Raw genomic sequence first — 20,451 nt, forward strand, 5'->3', positions numbered from 1 at the left:
AAGCTTTAAAACTGTTCAGATAGTAGAAGATGTCTTGATCTTGAGGTGTTAAATTGTTAAATGTTTTGATGTTGAGTATAGCTACAGTCATATGAAAAAGTTTGGGCACCCCTATTAATCTTAATCATTTTTAGTTCTAAACATTTGGGTGTTTGCAACAGCCATTTCAGTTTGATATATCTAATAACTGATGAACTTTTTGTATCCTTCCCCTGAACAACTATGTTGAACAATCTTTGTTTTTAGATCATTTGAGAGTTGTTTTGATGAGCCCATGATGCCACTCTTCAGAGGAGATTCAAATAGGAGAACAACTTGCAATTGGCCACCTTAAATACCTTTTCTCATGATTGGATACACCTGGCTATGAAGTTCAAAGCTCAATGAGGTTACCAAACCAATTGTGTGCTTCAATAAGTCAGTAAAAAGTAGTTAGGAGTATTTAAATCAATAAAATGATAAGGGTGCCCATACTTTTGCACCGGTCAAATTTTGGTTTAATGCATATTGCACATTTTCTGTTAGTACAATAAACCTCATTTCAATCCTGAAATATTACTGTGTCCATCAGTTATTAGATATATCAAACTGAAATGGCTGTTGCAAACACCCAAATATTTAGAACTAAAAATGATTAAGATTAATAGGGGTGCCCAAACTTTTTCATATGACTGTATTCTGATAAAATCTACACTACTACAGTGGTACTGGGCCACTTTAACACACTGTACCAACAAACACATGCCAAAAAAATATATCATGTTTTTGTAGATTATGTGAGATTGTGCCTAATTTACTGTTGTATTAAGTCAAATCAAACCAATTGTCATTCCCTCAGTCTGAACCTTCGCAGTGCTTACTGTAAAATACTCTTTACACAGGCCACAATGATGATGAAGATTTCTCTTTATCTTTCATTCTTTTCATCGTGCTTTAGTAGAGTCCTGGATCATTCTATTGTTTATAGTTAATGTTAATAGGTACTGATATCATTCTGATATAATGACTCTTGCTGTATTAGTGGGTCAGTACTCACAGAGTTCTCACAGAGTTTAGAGTTGCTGCTGTTTGTAGTGGCTTTTAATCCGTCTGAGACGTTTAATCATAATCTCGTATAATCACACTTTCAAAAGAGCAGCTCTACCAGTACCAGTCCACCCTGTACTTTAACAGAACTGAAATACTGAAAAATACTGATCAAATTGTCTGAAACTAATTCTCCATGAATTTATTGATTCTGGTAAAAATCCCACCAGTAATATGGCCATACTGACTTAAATGACTTTAACAGTCTGAAATAATGCCTGGAAAAGTTTTCATTTCTCAGTTATTGATTTAGATCATCTGAAACTTTTATGCTGATACAGAAAAGCTGCTAAAATAGCAGTGATCTATAGTATTACTATTGTACTAGTACATCTCAGAAAATTTAAATATGATTGAAAAATTGTTGAAACATTATTTCAACAATTTAGTTCAAAATGTGAAACTCATATATTATATAGATGTTTTCCACACAGAGTAATCTATTTTAAGCGTTTATTTATTTTATTGTTGGTGATTATAGCTTACAGGCAGTCATCTTGATACTTTTGGCAGTGTGGGCAGTGTGCCAAGTCCTGCTGGAAAATAAAACCCGCATCTCTATAAAAGTTGTCAGCAGAGGGAAGCATGAAGTGCTGTAAGATTTTGTGGGAAAACAAAACTGCACTGACTTTAGACTTGATAATAAAACACAGTGGACCAACACCAGCAGATGACATGACTCTCTAAACCATCACTGATTGTAGAAACTTCACACTAGACCTCGAGCAGCTTGAACTGTGTGTCTCTGCACTCTTCCTCCAGATTCTGGACTCAAATCTTTTTAATTGAAATGTAAAATTTACTGATGATCAGTGATGGTGTTGGTCCACTGTGTTTTATTAAGTCTAAAGTCAGTGCAGTTTTGTTTTCACAGAAAATCTTACAGCACTTCATGCTTCCCTCTGCTGACAACTTTTATGGAGATGTGGATTTCATTTTCCAGCAGGACTTGGCACACTGCCCACACTGCCAAAAGTACCAATTTTGTTATATAATGTACTAATTTTCAAAAACACTGATTTTTGAGTTTTCATTGGCTGTAAGCCAAAATCATCAACAATAAAATAAATAAACACTTAAAATAGATTACTCTGTGTTTAATACATCTATATAATTTATACTTAATTTGTAAGTTTCACATTTTGAGCTGAATTTATTTGAATGTATTTAAACACAGACATGGTAAGACTAAACATTTTTTTACATTTATAACATATCTGTGACCTTATTTATAATGACCCGGTTGATAATTAATATTAATTAGTCTTTAAGATGACTAGATAATACATACGTCATTGTCTTGTCTAGAACTGATAACAGTACAGAGTACAGTACCAGTCAAACCACGTGCCAGCCTGCATCACTCTGTTAACTGCTCTTAACACTTCACTTCATTTAGAATTGTGTAGTGAGTGCTGCCCCCTGGTGGACAAGCTGTAGACTACATCACAAAAAAGTAGTTACAATATGTACAAGCTTTGTCACCTGCTGGACTGTGATGGTTTAACTAGAGAAGACTGTGTAAATATTTAATTTAATATAATTTTGGTTTCTGCTTTAGCAGGTTAATGGAAAAATAGACAGAGCGGTTGAGCTGAAGGAGACCAGGGTGTCAGTCAGCCCATCACCTTCAAATGCCTCCTCTAACACATCCCTCACTATTCCACCCACAGACACCCCCCCGCTTGAAGTAAGTCTGATTATACACAACTTATATGCTTAAGTTTACACACAGTCCAGTCATAATGTTATGACCAGCTTACTGTTTATATACTTACTGTTCTTCTCAGTCCTGCTGAGCATGCAGGAGCCCTCTCCTAGTTCTGTAATTACAGATTGTAGTACTTTCCTGCATACTTTATTATTCACCCTGTTCTTCAGTGCTCAGAACCTCACAGGAGAGAAAACCACCACACAGCAGCTATTATTATTTTAATAGTGGGTCATTATTCTCAGCTCTGCAGTGATTAGCACTGATTAGCATGGTGGTGGTGTATGAGGTGTTAGTGTGTGTTGGGCTGATACAGTGAGTGGATCAGATACAGCAGTGCTGCTGGAGTTTTTAAACACTGTGTTTAATCTCTCACTGTTCTCCACTCTATTAAACACTCCTACCTGTAGCTGCTCCACCTTGTAGATAAATTAATGTCAGACAGAGAAGCTCATCTTTTGCTGCAGTTTGTATTGATCACTCTCTAGTAATTCTTTAGTGATTAAAAGACACCGCCCACAATCAATTCTCAGTATATTCAGTCCAAAAAACTTAGCCACTCATACCAGCACAACTCACACTATCACACCACCATTATGTAGCACAGAACGACACACCACCCAAATAATAGCTGCTCTGTGATGTTCCTGTGGGTTCTGACCACTGAGGAACAGAGGATAATAAAGTATTCAGAGAAACAGAAAGACTATTCTTTATTATGAATTTACTCCCCGCACCATAATACCAGGCTTTCTAGAGACGTGACGACAAATCATTGGTCTTGGAGCCGACCCCGGGATCACACGTCGGATTGGTTGGTCATCTCCACAAAGACAAAAGCAGGGATCGTCACTTAAAGAAAATATTGCTAAAATTTGTGTAAAATTATGAAGTTTTGAATCCAGAACTTCTTTTTTATCTTTGGGAGATCTTCTATAAGTATTCTATAAGTGGTTATAGCTGGATTACTGAAATGCTTTTTTTTATTCCTCTTTCAGACTGTAGAGCCGTCCATCATGGATGCCATTCCAGCCCTGAATCTTTCCCTGCAGCAGGTGAAAGAGCGCGCTCACCAGAAACGCTCCAATAAGAGAGCTCCCGCCATGGACTGGAACAAGAAACATGAACTTTTCAGTAAAATGTAAAACTTCTCTTCCTGTGAGTTTACCTGGATAATGTGTTCACCACTCAAAGCAGAGGAAGGAGGTTTTGTGTCCTCCTGTTTTTATATGACCTGTTTTAAACTCGATCTGAAGAAGAGAATAATAAAGCTTTTCTAGTTATTAAATGAAGGATCATCTCAGTCACAGAAAACAAAAAAGTCTCAGCAACTTTACAGAACAAATAAGACCTTTCAGTGGAAGAATTCAATATAAAGACTAGTTTCCAATAGAAATAAAAATCCAAAAAGTGACATATGGCAAAAAAGACATTTAAGTTTTTTTTTTCTGTGATTGTGATATGTATATAGTATTTAGTCAGGTCCTTAAGTATATGGACTGTGAATTTTATTTTGTCTTTTTTTTTCCTCTGTACACCACTGAAATGGATTTAATATAAAGCAATCAAAATAGAATCAGAAATATTGCATTTACAGTTTATGAAAAACAGCTATTTTTTACACAGCTAGTGTAGTTGCTGCTTATCTGTGGATCTGCCTCTTTTAAGTTTTGTATTCAGTAAGTAAAAAATGTTCAGTTGGGTAAAAATACCGTGAAGTATCATCTGCATCTCTCAGTTCTGCAGAATTAGAAATTTGCTGAATGTGAACAAAATATCAGATTATTAAGTTTCAGTTTATCCTGCTACTTCTGTCAGCAGTGGAAACACTGCCTCCACCATGTTTAACATCCAGAATGCTTCCTTTTCTAGACTAAGGCTATCTTCTACACTTTCATCTGTCTACAGAATCTTGATATTTATTAATGTTACATGGTTAACTGTTATTTCTAATTTGTACATTTTTTTAACTAGTTTCTGACGCTGCTCAGACAGGTTTGTTTGATTTTGGCCTCCATCTCTCTCATCTACATCCGTTTGGACTACAAATATTGAAATCAACTCCAGATCTTTTATCTGTGTAAATTGTCATGAAATAATGAGGTGCCGAGCAGTCAATTGAGTTCACATTTAAAATAGTTTGAAACGGAACTGGAAATCTACACTTTAATCCTTGATTGCTTTATTTCAGATCCAGTGGCGTGGTGTACTGACCCAAAATTATGTTAATACACTGTTCAAATATTTATGGACATGACACACACACACACATGTATAAATGAAATATACACAGATTATATTTTAATATGTTAGTACTAACAAATGATCAGTAGCAGTGTAGAACTCTTAGCAGCACTAATCTATTATAACTGAATCCTGTGTAATGCAGTTTTGTTTTGTATTTCGGGGAAGGCTTGGTTATTCCTGTGTTTCTTTGTCTTTGTGTTTTTGTTGTGTCCAAAACATCCACAATGGCCCTGCTGGTCAGAGAGCTTGATACCTGTTCTCCACTTTATTTATGTAGAAATGTGCATAACAATATTCTGCAACCATGTTTTAGACTTTGTCCGTATCTGCGGCTGAAAACCGGCGACCCCTGCAGTGATGTCTTATAGCTGCATGTATTGTGAAGGTGTAAAAGGGAACCATATGACAGATAAATGATTGCCGACCACTCTGACTTCCATAGCAGGCCATTGAGGTGTTACTGGTGTCGTGCCATGGCAGTATCACCGTTATAAATCGAAACATTTCACCAACAATATCTTTGTTTTAAAGAATACAGAGATTACTGTGCTCTAATTACCATGATGTCTTAAAGCTGTTATATTTTATAGTTCAGTATTGATTAATTTTAACTGCAGTGTATAATAGTCACTTTAAAGCACTGCTGCATATCTGATGTAATTCCTCTTTTAAATACACATTTATATGTGGGCTGTTTTTTTCTGTACTATAATAAAGCTATAGAACAATCACTGCTGAGTCTGGATCTTCCAATTCCACTGTTTTTAAAGCAGCTTTGTGCTTGTGTGTGTGTGTTGGAGTGGGTGTTGAGAGTGTAAGTCCCTTTTACTCCACTGCAGTAAATACAGATTGCACTTTAAGCTCCCCTCTCAGCACACATGAATTCATAAAGCTGAGAGATATGTACTGATCCCGCACTGTGGTTGGAAGGTAAAGAATCACGTGGAGGCTGTTGTAGAGTAATAATACAATATTTTGAGTAATGCAGTGTTATACTGTTCTTACAAGCAGACTTCTACCCACACAAATAAAATATATATATATATATATATATATATATATATATATATATATATATATATATATATATATATATATATATACATACAGGGTTTGGACAATGAAACTGAAACATCTGTCATTTTAGTGTGGGATTTTAGGTTTCATGGTTAAATTGGAGCAGCCTGGTGGCCAATCTTCATTAATTGCACATTATTGCACCAGTAAGAGCAGAGTGTGAAGATTCAATTAGCAGAGTAAGCTCTTGCTCAAAATATTGCAATGCACACAACATAATGGGTGACATACCAGAGTTCAAAAGAGGACAAATTGTTCACTGCAAAAAAACTAAATCTTAGCAGGTGAAATTTTCTGAATTTAATGCAATAAATCTTATTTTCTTCTCTGATAAGACTTTTTGTCTTACTAAGCATGGTGTAAGTGTTAGATTACTTTGCTTATTTTAGTAATAATTATCTTAATCATTCTTACTTAGACTTTGTACCTTATTATAAGTAATTTGAACTCAAAATAAGTACAATCAAGCAGCAATCAAGTTATTCTGATTCTTGAGTCCAAAAACAATGATTTTTTTTGCTTGATTTAGGTGTTACTTCACTCATTTTGAGACTTTGCCATTGCTTTTTTGTAAGAAATCTTACTAAGAATTTTGCTTACCCCATTGGCAGACTTGCTTAATATACATATATTTGTCTTAATTTGCAAATATTTTGTCTAGTTTTTGCCTATGGATTTTTTGCAGTAGTGGTGCACGTCTGGCTGGTGCATCTGTGACCAAGACAGAAAGACAGCTATCTGTGACCAAGACAGCTATCAAGAGCCACGATATCCACCAGAACTGTCCGTCACCACAAAAAATTATTGTGGTCTAAAACCAAGTGTTTCAGTTTCATTGTCCAACCCCTGTATATATTTAAAAAATACGCTCCATACACCACTATTACATAAAGAGTTATAATATCTATATTTTTTATGAGGAGTAGAAGGAAGATCAGTATAATATATACTTGTTGTAAGTTCCGATTGCATAATTTAAACTATGAAATATATTTAATTAAATAAAGTATTACAAATATATACAGTGGCGTAAAGAAGTATTTGCCCCCCTACAGATTTATTGTTTTTTAGCATTTTTTCATTCTGACACAGTAAATATAAAAATCAATATTGATTTTATTTATTAATGGAAAAAAACATCCAAACCAATCTAGCCCTGTGTAAAAAAAAGTGTTTGCCCCCTATAAATTAACTGTGATTAATCACACTTTTTGGAAAGCTGAGTTCAATTTTACTACTAATCACAACCAGGCGTCATTACTACCAGATCTGTAGATTCAAAAAATCACTTAAATAGAACCTGTCTGACAACATGAAGCAGATAAAAGATCTCAAAAAGCAACACATTATACCCCGAATCTGAAGACATTCAAAATCACATGAGAAAACAAAGTCACCGATTAGTCTGAAAAAGGTTACAAAGTCATGTCTAAAGCTTTGGGACTCCAGAGAACCACAGTGAGAGCGATTATTCACAAATAGAGAAAACATGGAACACTGGTGAACCTTCCCAGGAGTGACTGGCCGACCAAAATTACTCCAAAAGGGCATGAACATCTCATCCAGGAGGTCACAAAATAACCCAGAACAACATTTAAAGAACTGCAGGTTTCATTTACCTCAGTTAAGGTCAGTGTTAATAATTTAATAGTAAGATAAAGACTGGTCGAAAACGGTCTCCATGGGAGAATTTTAAGATAAAAAACTCTGCTGACCAAAAAGAACACAATGGCCCATCTCACATTACCAACAAACATCCCCAGGAGTTTGAGTAAATATTCTTTGGACTGACGTGACAAAAGTGTGACTTTTTAAAAGGTGTGTGTCCCCCCGTTGCATCTGGTGTTAAATGAAAACATAATTTCAGAAAAAGAACATTCATACTAAATGTAAAACATGATGGTGGTAGTGTGATGGTCTGGGGCTGCTTTGCTGCTTCAGAGTCTGGACAACATGCTGTAATAGATAGAAGCAGGAATTCTGCTGTTGAACAGACAATCCTGAAGAGGAAAATATCCAACTATCTGTTTGTGACCTCAAGCTCAGGTGTGTTTGGGTTCTGCAGCAGGACAATGACCCAAAGCACACAAACAAAACCACCTCTGAATGATTAAAAAAAAAAACTAAATGAAGGTTTTGGAGTGGCCTAGGTAAAGAAGAGTGGACCAAAATTCCTCCACAGAGATGTGAAAGACTCGTTGCCAGTTATCAATAAAGATTGATTAGGACTCTAAAATAAAATAATTCTTTAAAAAGTGTTTTTTTATATTTATTTAGGTTATCTTTGTCTGATATTAAAGTTTGTTTGATCATCTGAAAAATATTAGTATGACAAAAAAAAAATCTGTAGGGGGAAATATATTTTTTTAACTGTATCATACAATCAAGAGTATTTAAAATGAAGACATCCAAAACACAGCTAACAATAATCATAGAGCTGTTTTAATAGCATGGAATCCAGAAATGATAACAACAAAATAACAACATAAAAATAACATGAACAGTAATAAGAAATCTGTAATAGTGTTAACAATAAACCCTCGTTAGTTTAGCTGCATGAGAGACAAATCGACAGGTTCAAGAAAAATATACATATACTTTGGTAGATCTCAAATATAGGTCAAATATACCTTTAGTGTACAAAATACATATTTTTGACATTTTAAATACTATATTTTACTAAAATTGAGTATTTATGGAAATCAATCCAAAAATAGTGAATATCAGTATTCTGTCCATCATCCTCTGTACATCACACTGGCAGTGTACTGAGCGTCACTAAGAGTTCATTAGTGGATGATGTGTTCCCTACTGAAGACTAGGGTCTCTTCAACACAGAATGTAGTTCATGTTCAAACATCTTACTGGCATCGAGGCAGTTCTATTAAAATGGAACTTGATATAAAACTGGTTAGAAATCATTTTAAAAGTGAAATGCTCAGGAACAGAGATATATGTTACACATGTTGGTTACTGTGAGAGGAATGATTCTGACAGAGTGCTCCTCTTTATCTGGGGGCACTTTTTTAAATTACTACCTGTAGTTGTTCTGAAAGGGTTTTGTTGGCCATCAGTTACGCTTGCATATAAAGGTATAGTGAAGGGTAAGCTCAGGAGAGAACATTAACATGTGTAAATGCTGTTAGATCAGAAAGTGAAACAGCTGGAATAGCTAGAGTTTGAGCAGGTTGAGTACAGTATGAAGATCAGCTCTGAGAGGCAGGAGAGGCAGAAAGTTCAAAGTTAGCAGCAGAAGGCTTTGCTCAAATGACTGGACAGCTGGATTAAGTGCTTCTGGGTTTAGAGCATGAATGATCCTTCTAAATGTGACAAAACTGATCCATCATGAGTTCAGAGAACAGAGTATGGAAAGGAAAAATTTCTCCATCTGTGATCTCACTGAGCAGCCTGAGTGCTTCTGTATAGCTGTCTGTTTGTCTCTTTTTCTGCCTCCAGTGGGGAATCTGTTCTACACAGTGATCTGAGGAAGCAGAGTCCAGCTCAGTTCAGCTCAGTCCAGCATAGCGTCCAGCTGATCCGCCAGATCATCAAACATGTTCCCAATGTCGTCCAGAATGTTCCCTGCAGACTTCGCTGTGTGGCACTCTCTGTAACACAGCACAGACATCATCAGTAAACTGGTGAGCATTCTTCACAAGAGCGATGTGTTCTGGTTACACTACAGTTCAGGCATTTAGATTCAGTCACTGTAAATATGAACTCATACGAACATCAGATTGTAGAAATGTAGTTTTTATACAATTTTGTAAAGTGCTTTTTTCTCTTGGGAACAGACTCTCTTGAGTCCAACTGCCTTTACTGCCACAATCTTTGATCACCATGTTTAAAATGATGCATTCTGGATATACCCTATTAAAATGTTCAACAGTACGGTGAGTAATTCAAGTTTACCGTATTTATCGCACTATAAGGTGCACCAAATTATAAGGTGCACTATCAATAAACATCTATTTTCTGGTCTATTTTTTATACATAAGGCGCACTGGATAAGACGCATTAAGTGACATGTTTTCCTTTTAAATCAGCCGGTCTGGTCACTGGGTGGCGAGACCTGTAATGCTAAGCTAAATTAAGTAAACAAAACTGTAATTCTTTAAAAAAAATCTTTTAAATTCAAGAGTGCTGAATGTTAATCTACACAGATTCCTCTCCTGAAAACTGTTTATTTAGGTGAGTAAAGCGCTTCTGTTTATTTACAGTAAGCTTAGATATCCAGATTTCCACTAAGGCTGAGATGCAGCAGCATTAGCATTAGCCAGGCTGATATTAGCTAGTGGTTTGTTCCACATAGCTTGTTTTAAAACGGTAAACATGCAGGCTACAGTCTGATATACTCACCTCTGAACGGTGAAAGAGCTTAGCACTTAGCGCGGTTAGTGACTAATGCTAATACTGCTCCAGTCTCGAGTCTCGATGCTGGAGAACTAAACTGATACTCCTATATAACGCTGTATTTCAGTGGAGTGGCTTTACTGCTCCTTAATACCTGACTGGTAAAATGAATATATAAGGTGCACTGGAAAATACGCATTATGTGACACTAGTATGAAAAGGGGATTAAAAGGCGCACTGATGATTTTTGGGGAAATTAAAATCATTTAAATGCAGCTTAAATGCAAAAAATACGGTGCAATAGTTACAAATGAATGCATGTGTGTTAGGGAGACCATATTAAAAATTTCTTCTAAATGACTGAGCCTGGAGCTACTTGGAGGTACTGTGTGTATAAGTAGCATTTTTAACTTTCTAAGCTCTCAGAGCCTTGTTTTAAATGCCAGGGCTCTCAGAATTCTTCCAATCAAGTGTGGAGATGATTTGAAAAGTACTTGGGAATGCTGGGGGTGAATGGAGGTGGGCAATTCTACAAAACTTTGTTCTCGTTATAATGTTTCACTACAAGCCAAGTTCATTTTACGCCAGATTTCTCCTTCAAGGCAAACGTCAGCATGTCATGCTGACAGCTAGTCATCATGTTGAAAATATATGATTATATATTAAAGTATTTCTGCAACCGTCTGCAGTAAAGCTTCCTTCTCACCCCTCAGTGATGTCATCCAAGGTGAGCTTTCTCTCCACAGCCTTCAACGCCATCTCCAGAGAGGAACTGGTCTGATCCAGCTTCTGCTGCACCAGCACGGCTCCTGGTCCCACCTCCACACACACACTGGGCTGTCCTGGTGCCACAGGCTGAGGTGGAGGCCCTCGGGTGGAGGAACACGGCAGTGGAGATGTGGGCGCTGCGAACGCCACACTCTGCACCACATTCAGTGTCACACCAGATCCGCCAACTTAAACATCAAAGAAAAAACAGGGTTGGTTTTGCGTAACTGGAGCTACATATATAATAATTATTTTACTTGCTGCCCTGAAGGTTTAACTGTCTAATATGATTTGATAAAGTTACGAGATCAATGTTATCCTGCAAAAACCTCCCATCTTCTTTTTTCAACATAATCCAAATCTGGTAGTTCAAAATGTCATGATGAACTGAGCAACAAAAATGCTCTAAAATTCCTCAGTACAATTTTACACTAATTTACTTTGAAAGTTAAAGTTTTGTCGTCCTCTTGTTTTGGCAGCATCCTTTGGGGCAACAGTTTTGCATAAACTGGCCTGAGTGTGCTTACCACTCAAACACAACACACTATTATTTGCATGCCTTCCAGCCCCTGTACATCACTGAGCCAACTACAACTGCTGAGTTTAAATCTTCACACACTCGTCTCAAACCAGTTTAGTAAGCATGCACAGATTTGCTTATGCTGTTTCTATCACTTCAGGACATTTTCTGAAACAGTGGATATGTAGACTGTAGAGCTATAAATTGTAGTAACAGATTTTCACAGTTTAAGTATGCACTTATTCAGAAATGCTTTGCTAATTGGGGCAAAATACCAATTGGAGGTTCTTGTCTTTAACTCATGAGCAGCATTACACCACCAAACTATTGGCTGTCATCATGTGCAGTACCAGTAAAATTTGGGCAAACCTCCATATTCAATGATTTCATTTGTTTTCCTTTTTTTCTCCTACACTGTAAATTAGAACTGAAACCACTCAGACTATAAAGGAACACATAAGGAAGTAAGTAACTTAAAAGTAGTAACTTAAAAGTGTTAAACAAACCAAAAAACTCTTATCTGGGGTTCTGTTAACTTGTGGTTTCTGAGGCTGGTAACTCTGATGAACTTATCCTGTACAACAGATGCAAACCTTGGTCTTCCTTTTTAGAGCAGCACTGATGAGAGCCAGTTTCATCATAATGTTTTTGATGGTCTTTGTGACCTCACTTGAGGATACTTTCAAATTTCTTAAAGTTTTTTCTGATTGACTGACCTTCCTTTCTTTAAGTATTTTTTTCTTTACTTTTTTTTTTTACTTTCATTCTTGCCATAATATAGAAAAGAACATTACTCAAATAGAACTATTCACCGTATAACAAACAAACCAATAAAGCTGACTGAGAAAGTGCCAAGATGTGTAAAGCTGTCGTCTAAGCAAGAGGTTCTACTTTGAAGAATCTAAATTACAAAACATCTTTTGGTTTGTTTAACACTTTCTGTTTACTAAATAATTCCATATGTTTTTCCATAAATCTACAATGTAGACCATTTAAAATAATTAATATACACAGTACTGGTACTGTGCATTTAAAGGGAAAATATATATGCTCAAATCCACTATGAGCTCTGTACCTGAGGCTGCAGGTGTGGGTTGTCTGAGATTAGTAATGCTGTGTGATGGTTTTGGGGGACTGGCAGGTTTCGGGGCGAGAGGTGGGGGAGCTTTGATTGGCTGTGTTGATGGAGGCTCTGGGTTGGATGGAATGATCTCAGACTCGCTGATCCGCAGGTTCACCGCTCCTCGACTCTGCTGCTCTGCACCGTCACACTCAGCAGACGGCTGCTCTTTCTCTTTAGGTTTGTGTCGCCTCTTTACAGTGTCTGACTCTGTCAGGTTGAACTCAGGGGGCTCAGGGGTCTTAGGTGGCTTCAGCTTCTCGGGAGGCTCCAGGACACTTTCTGCTCTGGGTGGACCTGCTGTTTTGGGCCGCTGCTTGATGGTGAGGTTGCCCTCCTCAGCGAAGGGAATGCACTCGCTGGAGCTGTTTTGAGGGGAGGACGAGCCGTCAAGGCCGGCATCCTTCGTTGCTTCATCCTCTTCAGAGTCTGACTTCACCCCTCGGTCACATTCCACCTGTGGGAAAGGGCTGGGTTCACTCTGGCTAAGAGCTCTCCTCCTGGACCCCTCTGTGGAGCTGGAAGAGGATGAGTTGGCCTCCTTGCAGAGCTCTGCCCTGGGGCCCATTATTGCTGTCTCTAAAGTGGCCGCGATGCTCTTTACGCTGCCAGGGCAGTTTGTATCCACGCTGCCTGCTGGGGGTGTTGGTGTGTCGGGTGCTGCCTCTGAGCTGGTGTTACCACTGCTAACAGAGCTGAGGCGCTTGGGTGGGGGTGGAGGTGGACCTTTGCGCCGAGCTCTGATGGCGAACGAATGGCTCCGGCCGACCCCCTGCTCGGGAGCAGACTGGAGGCGGGCCAGCTGGCCACGGGCGGGCCTGCGGCTCAGAGTGGCGTAAGAAGGTAGAGCAGCAGCCATAGGCTGGGCCAACTCATCATCATCCTCTTCATCTGGCTCACCATCAGACAAGGCGTATCGTGTCAAGCTCTGGGTGCGTTTCTTGGGTGCTCCAGGAGAGCGGCGACCCAGCGTGGCACTGCCGTGGCTGGCATGCAGGTAGCTAAATGCCTTCTGGGCTGGAGAGCCAACAGGTTTGGGCTTGACTGGCACTGCAGGGTGTTTAAATCCTGGAGAGCCGCCCACAGGCCTCTGATGCTGGAGCTGGTCACGACCTTCAGGAATGTTCCTCTCTTTTCCCGGGCTGCTGCCACCACTGGCCAGGCTCTCCTGTGAGCGGCTGTGAAGGGCTGTGGATGTGGAGGGTGTGGCGGGAGGCTCCTGAGACCGCCCTGAACCTCTGGAGCGAGCGTCAATGCTCTCCTGGCTGATCGACATGGCCACGGCACTTTTGATAGCCAGGCCCTCCTGAGGGCTGCCGTAGTGTGTAGACATTGCAGTCTGCAGTTCTGCGCTCAGCTCGCTGTCCTGGAAAGTGAGCATCTTAGGGGTGTGTGGTGAAGGGAGATCACCACTGTCAGTGGGCGGCTCAATAGGGAGAAGATCCAGGGCTGCGGGAGGTTTGCGGCGCAGGGTGCCCTGACCTGATTCAGTCTGTAGGAGAGCTCTGTGGAGGTCACACAGCTTCTTCACTGCGAGCATGATTTTTTTCTGATGGCCTGCAGAGGAAGAGAGGTCCACACATTAATCAGTCTGGGAGCAGTGCACGCAGTGTCACATATCTTACCATTTAAATGCTTTTCAAAGACATACAAACTAAAATTTCATATGCATGTTTTGAACAATAGGCAGAATGATACAAACAATCTTAAACAACATATAGATGATTTAAAAAAAATAACAGAAAAGAGTAAATAACAATGACATATAACAAGACGTAAAAAACTGAATGCCTTGTTCTGTTTCATTAAGCAGTATTGTTCAAATTACACATACTGCCAGTTTTCTAGATGTAAAGTAAGGAAACTTAACTGCAAACAACATCTGCACATTTTACAGCAGATTTCATATACACATATATGCAGTGGCATGAAAAAGTATTTGCCCCCTACAGATTTCTTTTGTTTTTGCTTTTTTTGTTATACTAATATTTTTCAAACTTTCAAACTTTAATATCAGAGAAAGATAAAAAAAAACACTTTTTAAATTATAATTTATGTATGAAAGAAAAAAAACCTTAACCAATCTAGCCCTGTGTGAAAATGTTTTTGCCCCTAAACCTAGTAATTTGGTTGTGCACCTGAGCTTGAGGTCACGAACAGATGGCCGGATATTTTCCTTCAGGATTGTCTGATAAACAGCAGAATTTCTGGTCTATTGTAGCAGATTGTCCAGGACCTGAAGCAGTATGATCAGTATGATGTTCTTTTTCTGAAATTATGGGTTAGTTTTATGTAGATGTAGTGGAACACACACCTTCCAAAGTCACACTTTTGTCACGTCAGTCCAAAGAATATTTACCCAAAGTCTTGGGGATCATGACCCTTTGTGTCCTTTTTGGTCAGCAGTTTTTTGCTTTGGCACTCTCTCATGGAGACCATTTTTCTCTTTATCTTATTATTAAATCATTAACATTAACCTTAACTGAGATAAATGTAACCTGCAGTTGTTTAAATATTGTTTTGGGTTCTTTTGGGACCTCCTGGATGAGTTGCTCATGGTATAATTTTGGTCGGTCGGTCACTCCTGGGAAGGTTCATGTTTTCTCTATTAGTGAATATTAGCTCTCACTTTGGGCCGCTTGAGTTCCAAAGCTTTAGAAATGACTTTGAAACCTTTTCCAGACTGATAGATGATCAATGACTTTGTTCATAATATCTTGCTTTTTGAAAACTTTTAGCTGCTTAAAAATGTTTGTTCACTTGATTTGTTTTTGACATTTTTTTTTATTATTTATTTGATAATCCAAAACATTTAAGAGTGACAAACATGCAAAAAAAAAAACATTAAATCATCATGAAGGGGCAAACACTTTTACACACTACTGTATATATATAATACAGTATATTAATCAAATATACTACTGTATATTAATCAAATGTAACTGTTTTCAATCCATATTTAAAGATTATTTTTATGCAGTATAAATAATTATACAGTAGTTATGCTACAGAACTGCAGAAGCATGTTCTCTACACAAGTCTAAACTGTGAACTTATTTTAACTTACAAAAACACAAACACAAGCAATCTGACCAATTTCATTTCGCATAACTGCATGACTGTATTTAAAGATAAACTCACCCAGTTTAGTTATCCCAATCTCCTGCAGGTCTTCCCATGTGAGGTCCTTGGCAATGCTGATGGAGTCATAGCCATTCTCCAAGAGCTTCTTGTGATACTGAGGCAAACCGATAGCACTGAGCCATTCACCCAGATCCGCCTAAACAAGGGGAGCGTGATACGATTTTATTTTCACAGACCTCACTAAACTCTAGAAATGCGTCAAATAAAAGTAAAAAAACAAATGAAAAAACTACCGACTGTTTTTAACAGGAAGGGTTTTATCCATGACAATCGAACTTGTACGAATGGTAGATGCTGCACTTTAACATCCTTTTCAGAATCCTATCTTGCACCTGATGAGCTGCTCTTAATTCTAATTTTGACATTTTAATTAGTAATAAATGAGGTAGTGTCCAAACCCTGTCCTTAAAAATATTTCTATTAATTAAATTTCACCAATGATTTTTAAAATACATTTCTTCAGAAAAGTGTGTGTGAGTTTGTTTCATGATGTTAAATAAAAAGGATTGTATAATTATATAGAGGATATAACATTACTCACTGGTGTATAATCAGGCAGCCATTCTGGAATGCTTAAGTTACCAATCTCCAGTGAGATCTTCTTCCTGTGTCCTGGTTTTGTAACACCAACTGCAGTCAGATCCTGCAGGAAAAAGAATCAACAGAGAATGCCATTAAACACTGCTGTACAGTGTTTGAGTGAATAAGTAATTGAAAATTGATTTTTATTTAACCTCAGGGGTCATTCTGCTGATGGTGGGGACGTCATAGCCAGCGTTCAGGAAGTTAGCAGTGTACTGCTCCAGCTGAAACTCACTCAGCCACTGGTAGATTGCTTCCGCGTCCTGCAACGAGTGGACACAAGACTTTTATCTTAGCAATATTTTAGGCAATAGTGACAGCAAAGACACATGGAAAATAATATCTGCTTGCTGAAACGCTCATGCAATTCATGCTTAAAGAGATCTTACTTTGCCCTCCAGCAGCTGCTGAGGTCGTACAAACTGCTGTAAGAAGCCCTGCTCTGGTGCTCTCGGCAGAGCGAGCACGGGCCTCCGAGGAACACCTGTAGAACAACGTGGAAATGTATGCTTGTTTTATTGTTGTGAAAAAAGTGAACTAAAAAAAACACATTGAAGATGGAAAGGATACAGCAGTAACCAAAAAAGAGCATATAGCAAGAACATACCTGTAGACAGATCAGGCTGTTTGTGGTGGTCTGGCTGCACGGAATCGCCACCAGGTGGTGCTGGCTGCTTTTTAAAACAAAGAAAAAGACAACACATATTCAGTATCTATACAAAATTGATCAGGGCACTAATGTATGATAATACATAGAGATTATTAAACTCTATAATAAATCTCCTTATTGTATGGACACCTACAATATGACCTAACCCTACTGCTATGTCATGCTATATCATTTTATTTTATTATTATTATTGTGTGCTACTATCTAAATTTTATTTAATTTAATTTTAATTTTTATTATTATTCTTTTTATCTGACCTGTTGTTTTTTATTTTTTAATATATAGCTTCACTCCCATGTTACTGCTGCTCCTAGTAATAACATTTATATATTTTCCAATTGCAATAATACATATGCTGCCTCTGAGTACACCTAAAATACCCTCATTAGCCATGCTTATTTATTTACTTATTTATTTATTTTTCTTATGTGTGCTAATAGCTCTTTAATTTTTGTTGTTTTATTTTCTTAATGTATGTTTGATCATGTGCGTCGTATGTTCAGTACTGTGACACTGCAATTTCCTTCGGGATTATTTAAGTGCTATCTTATCTTATCTTATCTTATCTTATCTTAAAGATAATGAAAATAAGGTTGGATTTTTTTTTTATAAATTATCAATTCAGGTAAGTGTTGACCCTTAAGTCTGAACATGAGGTTTAAATAAGAAGAAAAGGAGTGACAGAAGCTGCTATATGGAGAATAAGTCATTTTCTGAAGCTCTGCTTACTTTGTTAGAGTCTAGGTTGGTGGTGTGCTGGTGAAGGCCGTTAGGAGCGTTATTGCTTTCCGTGCTCTGTCCACTACCAGCACTCCGCGTGCTCCCAACACTGCCCGTGCTCCCCACACTGTTCCTGTCTCCTGCTACAGGAGGGAGAAAGAGAGAGTAAAAAAAGAAAAAAAGAGATATACGTTAATGATGAGAAAAACTGAGTTTAATATGAGGGGTTAAAGGAATAGCTTGGCAAAAAAATAGTTTTCCCAACACTGTGCTGAAGGGCAGCATTCATAATGCTACACAACAGCTACACCAGCCTTTCAACTGAACTGAGAATCATCTATAAACCTATAACAGGTATAATCCAAAAAGTACCAGTCATCAAAATAGATTATTTCTTTTATTGTGTTGATTTTAAAGGTACCAATATGTAGGCGTCAAAAGCACATTACACACATTATACTCTCATCAACTTTTTTTTTACCACATTTTCTAAAATTTTAATGCTAAGACTTTTGACGTGCACATTTGTTACACACTACTTCGGTATGTGTACTTTAATATACAATCCCAAACTTGATGATGATTTTTGATGATGAGTGTATTTAAACTGATATACCGTATTTTTCGCAGCATAAGTCACACCTAAAATCCTTAAATTTTTTCCAAAAATCGTCAGTGCATTTTATAATAGCAGTAAAGCCACTCCGCTGAAGTACAGCGTTATACAGGAGTTTCAGTTTAGGAGCAGTATTAGCGTTAGCCGCTAACCGGCCTGAGCGCTAGCTCTTTCACAATTTAGAGGTGAGTATTATCGGGACGTAGTCTGCTGCTAACCCCAGCTAGCACTGCTGGAGCAGCATTAACATTAGCCACTAACTGCCCTATGCACTTGCTTCTTCGCTCTTTCAATCTGGAAATTGAAGCTTACTGTAAATAAACGGAAGCACTTTACTCACCCAGAAATCTAATTTGTGCAGATTAATATACAGTGCTCATTTGATTTTAAAATATATATATTTTTTTTCTTTACTTAGCTTAGCTTTACTTAACTTAGTTATTCACCATCCAGACACGCCTGGTCCTTATGCGCCTTATGTATGAAAATAGACGTTCATTGATAATGCGCCTTAGATCGGGTGCGCCTTATAGTGTGAAAAATACGGTAAACAATCTTTAAACACCAAACACTGACTGCACTTAGTCTAAGGGAAAACTGTATTTTGCCTGAGCATTCTTTTAAGCAGCATGCATTTACCCATGCCATTCATATCTGCTTGGTTTTGCTCCCAACTCTTGACTGTAAAAACATTCAAACAACTGTTTTCTAATCAAATTTATTTTTTTAGATTCGGAATAGGGAACTGTCACGCTGTCACAGTGCTGGCATCATGTCTTGTCAGGGCACCAGGCCAGCCAGAGAGATCAGAGAGCAAGAGGCCGTTAGGACACAGCAGGGCGAGTCAAGAAAAGGCAGGGTGGGATCAGACAGGGTTTGGCGAAGGCAGCAGTGAGGATTGCTTACAAACAGAGGTGACTCTACAAAGCTCAGTTACGTTTTTACTACAGGGACTGCAGTAAGAGGGTAAGCCAGACACACGAGCAGTACTGATGTCCTTCACTGCAGGTTGTGCGGTCCAGCCATTCGCAGCAAGTACAGGGGAGTGGGGGTCACTGGGGGGAGTCAGGGTCAGCCATTCTTACCCTTGCAGGAGTTCCTCAGAACCCAGACGTCCTCGAGGCTGGGGATTGTGGGCTGCGAGAGGCTGCTTGGTGGCCCACCTAGCAGACACAAACACTGCATGGGCTAGCAGCCTCTGCCTCTAGGGGCAGTGATATACAGTGCCCTCCATAACATTTAAGAAAGAGACGGATTTTTCCCTCACATGTCCCTCCTTCTTCTCCACAGTTGAATTTTCATTCAAATACACATTTCGAACTTTAATTCATTTAAGGGTATTTGCATACATTGCCCTGTTAATAGTACTAATTTCATGGAACCATCAAATTTCTAATTCTAATGCAGCTACCTGGCTCCAAACCTTCGGCTTTTGCTTGTTTCAGAGCCTCGTTTCCCTGTTTTACCTTCAGCATATTAAACTAAATATAACTTAAGTGACTGCCAGACCCTTGCATTATATCAAACTATATATAGCAGTATATTTAGGATTATTAATACTATCTTCAGGATAAAGTTCACCCAATGAGGTTGAAGGTCCTTTAGAACTAGAATTTGAGCACATGATAAGTGTGCCAGTACCTTCAGCATCCAGCCACACATGCCCAAGCCATTACCACCCACCACCATGTTTCACAGCTGAGGTAATGCTTTAGATTGTGTACAGTCCACACATTGCTCTTGCTATCACTCTGATACAGGTTAATATTTCCTGTATTCCCTCTAGTAGTTTTGTCAAATTCACATCCACCTGTGTTATCTGTCCTACAGGTAACTC

At 38.3% G+C, this 20,451-nt stretch overlaps 2 protein-coding genes across 9 annotated transcripts in view; one reads left to right on the plus strand and one right to left on the minus strand.

Moving 5' to 3' along the window:
* Positions 1–5,775, plus strand: part of slc9a3r1b (SLC9A3 regulator 1b) — a 33,111-nt gene extending 27,336 nt beyond the window's left edge. Inside the window, exons 5-6 of one of the 2 annotated variants that reach the window (XM_022666203.2) lie at positions 2,648–2,776; positions 3,796–5,775. In XM_022666203.2, the coding sequence (XP_022521924.2) occupies positions 2,648–2,776; positions 3,796–3,942 (276 nt within the window). In that variant the 3' untranslated portion in view covers positions 3,943–5,775. The remainder of the gene's footprint in view (positions 1–2,647; positions 2,777–3,795) is intronic. The other variant, XM_022666204.2, reaches the window with a different exon arrangement.
* A 2,766-nt stretch (positions 5,776–8,541) lies between these two features.
* LOC103032093 (caskin-2) overlaps positions 8,542–20,451 on the minus strand; it is an 85,929-nt gene continuing 74,019 nt past the window's right edge. For 4 of the 7 annotated variants that reach the window (XM_049468027.1, XM_049468026.1, XM_022666218.2 and 1 more), the window contains 10 exons: positions 19,700–19,777; positions 18,008–18,141; positions 17,216–17,282; positions 16,998–17,092; positions 16,761–16,871; positions 16,568–16,669; positions 16,024–16,162; positions 12,838–14,439; positions 11,181–11,430; positions 8,542–9,729 (listed from right to left, as the gene is read on the minus strand). In XM_049468027.1, coding sequence (XP_049323984.1) covers positions 9,633–9,729; positions 11,181–11,430; positions 12,838–14,439; positions 16,024–16,162; positions 16,568–16,669; positions 16,761–16,871; positions 16,998–17,092; positions 17,216–17,282; positions 18,008–18,141; positions 19,700–19,777 — 2,675 coding nt within the window. In that variant the 3' untranslated portion in view covers positions 8,542–9,632. The remainder of the gene's footprint in view (positions 9,730–11,180; positions 11,431–12,837; positions 14,440–16,023; positions 16,163–16,567; positions 16,670–16,760; positions 16,872–16,997; positions 17,093–17,215; positions 17,283–18,007; positions 18,142–19,699; positions 19,778–20,451) is intronic. The other 3 variants (XM_022666219.2, XM_022666217.2, XM_022666216.2) reach the window with 2 other exon arrangements.

This window comes from Astyanax mexicanus, chromosome 19 (genome assembly GCF_023375975.1).
Source record: "Astyanax mexicanus isolate ESR-SI-001 chromosome 19, AstMex3_surface, whole genome shotgun sequence".
NCBI classification, from domain to species: Eukaryota; Metazoa; Chordata; class Actinopteri; order Characiformes; family Acestrorhamphidae; genus Astyanax; species Astyanax mexicanus.